We start from the raw sequence: 6,969 nt of genomic DNA on the forward strand, positions 1-6,969 counted from the left end.
AAAAAAATTGTAAATATGATATTTCATTGATTAGATATTAGGATAAAATCTTTGATGTGAAAAGATAATAATTTTTTATTTTTAAAATAATTTAAATCCTAAATCATTATTCGTAGAACAAAATCAAAAATAAAAATAAAATAATAATAATCAATTTTGAACAAAATTTTAGAACAAAGTTGACTTTAATTGAGGTATGAACGTAATCACCCTGTAATTAAAAATAAAAAATAAAGTTTATTTTATGACTTAATTAAGCTACCTAAATCACAAAAAATTTGTTTTAATCATAAAATTAATTGATAAAAACTAAAAGATTCATTAAAAGATTTAATAAATGTAAACGATTTAAAAAGATATAATACCTCCTCATCCAATAAGATCATCAGGCGAGAAACTCGTACTTTGATATTCTAAAGATTTTTGCTCTAATATAATTCTCTAATTAAATTAGATCTGCATGTAAAAACAAAATTCAGTAAACATATAATCATTAAGTATCCCAAATAAACACAATTTAAGCAATAATCACAAATATACATTTAAACATGGTTTTTAAAAATCAGGCTAGGAATTACCCAGCCATTGATGGCCTAATAAAACTGACACAAAATTAATGACACAAAATTTGCTTGGTTTGGTTTTGTATTGATACAAAATTTTGTTGGTGTCATATGATAAATCAATTTATAATGGTAAATATCACAAATTTTAATTTAATTATAATTAAGGAATAATTTTTATTTCTTATCATAAACACTATCAAAATTTATCTTATAATAATAGGTATATAAATCCTATATCTAAAGATGATTATTTTAAAAGATAATTTTTAGTTTTTTAAAATCCTAATAAATCAATATTCGTTGTTTTTACTTACGTGGCAAAATTCTTAAATCTCATTCGTCACTTTTGTTTTGGTGGCAAACGAATTTTTTAATTCCAAAATAAAATAGAAATCTAATTTTTAATTGGTCGAAAATATACCTTTGCTTATGTGGCGCGCCGAATGCTCTCCAAAAATGCCTACTTTATTTATATATATTAGATTGTAAACCTTCCTTTACTGCCACACCTCCAGTAAATTAAATCCCCATGAGTGTTGTCTTTTTGTAAAGCATGAGTCTCAATTTCACGAAGTACATGCCGTGGTAGCATGTCAGCAAACAAATTCCACTTCCACCTAGCATCTTCGTCCCACATCTCTTGAACCGTAGCTCCCTCAATGTCAAACAGAATATCAGCAATTGCTCACTCCCTCAAGGTGGTAGCACACACCCATCTGTGATCCCAGGATAGTGTGTTTGTACCATTACCAACAACAGTTCGGCCCCCCTGTGCAATTCTATTTGCATTTTCAGTTATTCCCTTTCAAACGTTCAACATATTAGCCTTGGATTCGAACATATCGATATCACATCTCCCCTTACAATACTTGCTTCTTAACACACGGGACCATAAAGGCATTTGGCTCGGTAAGGATCCTCCAACCCAATTTTGTGAGAAAAGCAGAATTTAGTTGTCTCGAGTTCCTGATGCCTAAACCACCATTCTCACGAGGTTCCTGAATTTTATCCCATGAAATGAGATGGATTCGGCGTTTTTCCTTATCACCCTCCCATATAAATCTTCTAGTTCTCTTATCAATATCATCACAAATCATTCGAGGAATCCTGGCAGTTTGCATAGCAAAAGAGGTCATGGTTGAAATTGTTGACTTTGTAAGAGTAATACGACCTGCGAGAGACAATCATTTCGACTTCCAACCCGCTAACATTATTTCACATAAATACCCAAAGGTATTCTTGGTCACTCTACTTGTGAGGATGGGTATCCCTAGATAGGTGCCAAGGTCTTCTGTAGCTTCAATATTTAGAGCCCTGCTTACTTCATATTTTTTCTCTTCCCCCATATTTTTGAAGAAGTAAACTCAAGATTTTGCGTAGCTGATTCTCTGACCTGAAGCTGCACAGAACCTCTCTAAAACATTGTTTCATATTCACTACTTGATCACAAGAGGCCTCCGCAAATAAAATGATATCGTCGAGAAAAGCAAGGTTTGACAAAGTAGGACCATCTATACTTGCTTTTATTGGTTTCCACCGATTCAAAATAATCGCTAAATCCCTGTTACTCACTGTGAGTAACAAGTTTGTTACTCACAGTGGCATTTCGGAAATTAAGTGGAAGTTTTCCACTTCTTGAGTTGCTGAGTTGGATTCGTGTATGTGGGTCAAGTTGCTGACTGTACCTGGAGTATTGCTGAGTGGGGGACATCCTTCCGTCAATCAGTTGGATGGCGTTACCTTCTTGACGTTTTGGCAGGAAAATATTTACAGCTTCCATACTCAGAAGCTTGTTCAGAGAATTAGCAGGTAGTTTTCTGATCTTCACTCATCGCCGTTTTGTACAGCTTCCAGAACCAGTAAACAGACCCAGTTGCAAACCACACGAACATCTTTGAATTACGAGGTATTTTTCCGATCTATTAAAGCGTCGCATGTTGCAGTGGTGAGTTTTGTTCAGTTGTTGTCATGCGCCCACAATTCATGAAATTGAGCTCATAATCTCGACCGCAATCGGAATAATTTTGAATGTAATTGGATTTTAAGGACTTTTTTCTCTGTTAAAATGGGGTTGAGGTTGACGGAAATGGCCGGAGGATTTTGTTTAAAATGTAATTTTTTACTCTTTCAAAACAACGTGTTGTCTTCGTATGTTTTTTAAAAAATCCTTGTGTTGATTTGTGAGGTTATGTGAAAATTGGTTGTGTTGGTTGGTTGAATCGTGTCGGTTGGTTATATTTCTATGTTGGGTTGAATGTGTGCTGTGAAAACTTGTTTGTTTGATTTGTGTTGAATTTTATATTATAATTATGTTGGCGTTCTGTGTTAATTATTGTCATAGTAATTATGTTGGTGTTCTTTATTTGAAGGGTTAATTGTTTTTGTTGGAGAAGATTGATATTATGGAAATGGAAACAGAAAGCGTTATAAGGGGCAGTGAGGTTGGTGTTGGTGATTGTGGCAGTGGAGTTAAGTTTCGGAGTAACGTCCATATGGAGGAGGATATAGAAGACGTAGATGATGCAGGTAGTTGTGAACTTGACATGGATGTTAGGTATTTATCCCCCCTGGAAACAATTCATACGACTCACACTGTGGTTGGTAGCAACAAAATAGCTATAGTTGTTAAGGAGCCTAAGGAAGGGATAATTTTCCACTCTTGGCAACAGGTTGAAGCCTACTATAAGGACTATGCTGAGCAGGTGGGGTTTGGAGTGACAAGGGCTCAAGGTGTAAATTCTAAGACGGGGGACCAAAAAAAAATCACAGTCATGTGGAAGTGTGAGTGTTGGGGAAAACCCGGCATGAAGGCTTGGAGGGAAGCGAAGAAGAGGGCAAAGGCAATGAGTCATGGAGGTTCAGGTGGTTTAGTTGATGGGGTGGTATGTGAGGATGAATTAAGTGGTATGAAGAGGACTTTGAAAAAGTGCGAATGTGAGGCCCGTGTTTATGCTAAAGTTAACGAAAATGGCTTGTGGGAGTTGAAGAGCGTGGAAGTAAAGCATAATCACGAGATTGATCCGACAAATTCTGAGCTTGTTAAGGAGTACCGCATGAGGCAAATGACCTCCAAAGTGAAGAAGACGTTGACGGATTTGTACGAGCAAGGTGTACCAATTTCTCAAATACACGGTTTCATGGCGACCGAACGAAAGGGTAACATGGCTCTAACAGTAAAAGATTTACAACATGAGGTGTACAAGGCTAGGCGGTTGAAGATGGTTGGAGGGGACTCGGTGGCAATGATGGAGTACTTTGACAAAATGCAAACCGGGAACCAAAATTTTTTCCATGCTCAACGTTTGGATGAAGAAGGGAGGCTTAAGGATGTGTTGTGGGTGGATGCAAGAAGTAGGGTAGCTTATGAGGACTTTGGTGATGCGGTTTTCTTCGATGCAACATACCTAACGAATGAGTATGAGCTCCTGTTTGCGAACTTTGTTGGTGTGAACCACCATGGGCAATCGTTGTTGTTGGGATGTGCTCTTGTTTCACATGAAGACTGCGATACATTTGCGTGGATATTTCGACAGTGGTTAGCTTGCATGAACAACCGAGCTCCTAAAGCCATATTGACCGACCAAACGGCAGGTATGCGGAGGCCCCTTGTTGAAGTCATGCCAAACACGGTGCATCGTTGGTGCATATGGCATATCATGAGCAAGATCCCTGAGAAACTTGGCAAGTGTGCACGGTATGTTGTGAAATTCCTCCTCCTGGCTTTACTATGTTCAAGGTCTTGATATTAGTTTTAAAGGCGTAATAATCTGATTCCCATATTAAAGACAAGCTAACTTGTTGTTGTTGTTCTGCTGTTATCATTTCTGTCTAGTTACCAAGAGTTCGTCAACCCCCTCAAAGAGCTGGTATATGAGAGCTTTGACCCCGGGGAGTTCCAAACCCGATGGGTAGAGTTTATTGCTGAGTATAAGTTGGAGGACAATGAAGGGCTACAGAGCCTACACAAAGAGAGTCATATGTGGGTGCCTGCGTACGTGAAGGAGTTTTTTTGGGCCGTTATGAAGACCACACAAAGGGTGGAGAGCATCAATCGATTTTTTGACGGCTATGTGAACCGCAAAACAAAACTCCATGAGTTTCCTCAAAAGTATTGCATGGCCTTGGATCAACGCGTTTGAGATGAACTGAGTGCAGATGCGCGTTGCTCGAAGTACCTTAGGAGGTTGGTTAGTGGATTCAAAGTCGAAAAAATATTCCAAAAGTTATACACGGACAACAAGTTTCAAGAAGTTCAAAAGGAGTGTACGAGAATGATGTATTGCAATGTCCGAGGAGAGAAGGTTTTGTCTGAAAAGCTTATTCAGTATTCGGTGGTCGATCGTGTATGGATAGTACCTCCCGGTGCGAGTGAGGATGTCATTACAAACAGGCGAAGATCCTACAATGTTACTTTCTGTCCAATGACAAAGGAGGTGCAGTGTGACTGTAGGAAGTTTGAGACAAGTGGCATACTTGGCAAACACTGTATTAGGATTTTGGATGAAAACTTGGTTGAAGATCTACCAGAGAAGTACGCTGTAGACTGTTGGAGGAAGGACATACCCCGGAAGCACACTAGGGTGAAGGTGGCCTACCATGATCCGGGGGACACGGTCAATGTGAAGAGATTCAACAAAATGATGCAAAAACTCGAGCCTTTATATGAAACCGCTGCCATGGTGGACGATCAAACGGTCCATATGGTAATTGAAACACTATCGAAGCTTCAATTAGCTGTTAATGAGCGTAGGGACAAGAAGAGTAAGGAAAATGTTCCTATAGTTAGTACATTGACATCAACCCCTGAAGGCAGAACGTTTTCCTCAGTTAGGAATCCTGCTGCTGATGCTACTGCCGTAGACTCCTGTCCAGCTGCTATGGACCTTGTTATCAAAGACCTTATAATTAAGAAAAGGAAAAGGGGCAGGCCTAAGGGTTCAAGGCACAAAACGTTAGCTGAAACTGGCTATAAGAAAACCAACAAGAATAAGAAGCCTAGCTCGGTAAGATTTATGCTATCTTCAATATTTAAAGGGTCTGACTGTTTATCCTGTTATTATTTTCTGAATGCTGTTATATCATACATACAGGAGCATGCAGGAAGTGGTGTTGAGGAAGATGTTGGAAATGGTGGTGAGGAGGAGGAAGCAGCAACAAATGGTGTTGAGGAGGATGCAGGTGTTGAGGAGGAGGAAATGGTGTTGCAGGATCTGGTGTTTAGGAGGAGGATGCAGGAAAAGGCAGGAATGGCAGAACCCGGTAAGACAAAGGGGAAGACAACAAATACAGGAAATGGTGATCGTGGTGAGGAGGATGCAGCAGCAAATGGTGTCGAGGAGGATGCAGCAGCAAATGGTGTTGGGCTGGATGCAGGTGTTGAGGAGGAGGAAATGGTGTTGCAGGATCTGGTGTTTAGGAGGAAGATGCAGGAAAAGGCTGTAATGGCAGAACCCGATATGTCAAAGGGGAAGACAACAAAGGGGAAGGGGAAGGCAAATACGTCTTCTCGGAAGCTACTTGTAAGTTTCAATACTAAATTTATGTCATTCTACCTCAGTGATTATTTATATGACATTAAACACATCGCACCTGTCACAGGTGAAGCAGAAATGTCTTGATGAACTAATGGCCATTTCGTGACCATTTGAGTTATGAAGGAACAGATTACGGGAGCATATTTTTTCCAACAGTTTGTTGTTATGTTACGGGAGCATATGAAGAACCGTTTATTGCTTGAGCATATGAAGAAACAGATTACGGGATATATTGTTTGTTTGAGCATATGAAGAAGCAGATTACGGGAAAATATTCCTTTCAACAGTTTGTAACACTGTTAAGCATTTGAAACATGTAATAAAAATCATCACATGTGTCTTTCAGATCATATATAAGGCGACAAATATATATACAGACAAAGGTTCAAGGGATTGAGCTCGTTATCAAGATGGGAGTAAATTGATTCACTTTTTAAAACACGAGACTTTAAATGCTTTGAGTATCTCTCATTTTCATGTTTTTAAAAACAAAAGCAAAATAAGCATAACATAGTACACCTCAAAATTCAGGATATCGAGTGTAGACAACACAAACTGATCAAGTTCAAACAGCACAAACTGTAGTCCTACAAAGACACATACACCGAGTCTGTTAATACACGTTAATGTACATAATACGATCATCATTGGAGGAATGGAATGTAAATGACAATATTACAATTGTTTGTCAGTCAACAAACACCAACACATCACAGTTTTAGCGATGTTTTCCTAGGGCCTGGAATCGTATCTCCCAGAAAGTCTTTCATTTCGTTCACTTCACACTGCATGTCGTCTAAGAACATATTTGCCCGAGCAATAGGAATCTTCCCCTGTAAATGTAAGAACAGAACAAACACTTTAGCCAA

General features: G+C 38.7%; 1 protein-coding gene across 1 annotated transcript; it reads left to right on the top strand.

The window, feature by feature from the left end:
* Positions 1-2,974: 2,974 nt before the first annotated feature.
* LOC110694291 (protein FAR-RED IMPAIRED RESPONSE 1-like) lies at positions 2,975-4,705 on the top strand. The gene is made up of 2 exons (XM_021871469.1): positions 2,975-4,260; positions 4,399-4,705. The coding sequence occupies exons 1-2, from the start codon at positions 2,975-2,977 to the stop codon at positions 4,703-4,705; spliced, it is 1,593 nt and encodes a 530-aa protein (XP_021727161.1).
* The last annotated feature ends 2,264 nt before the right edge of the window (positions 4,706-6,969 follow it).

This window comes from Chenopodium quinoa, unplaced genomic scaffold, assembly GCF_001683475.1.
Source record: "Chenopodium quinoa cultivar QQ74 unplaced genomic scaffold, ASM168347v1, whole genome shotgun sequence".
In the NCBI taxonomy this organism is placed as follows: domain Eukaryota; kingdom Viridiplantae; phylum Streptophyta; class Magnoliopsida; order Caryophyllales; family Amaranthaceae; genus Chenopodium; species Chenopodium quinoa.

Excerpts from the sequence above, each read along its gene's own strand:
- LOC110694291 (XM_021871469.1), top strand. The coding sequence starts at position 2,975 with ATGGAAACAGAAAGCGTTATAAGGGGCAGTGAGGTTGGTGTTGGTGAT. Across the intron at positions 4,261-4,398 it reads AAACTTGGCAAGTGTGCACG|TTACCAAGAGTTCGTCAACC; the intron begins GTATGTTGTGAA and ends ATTTCTGTCTAG.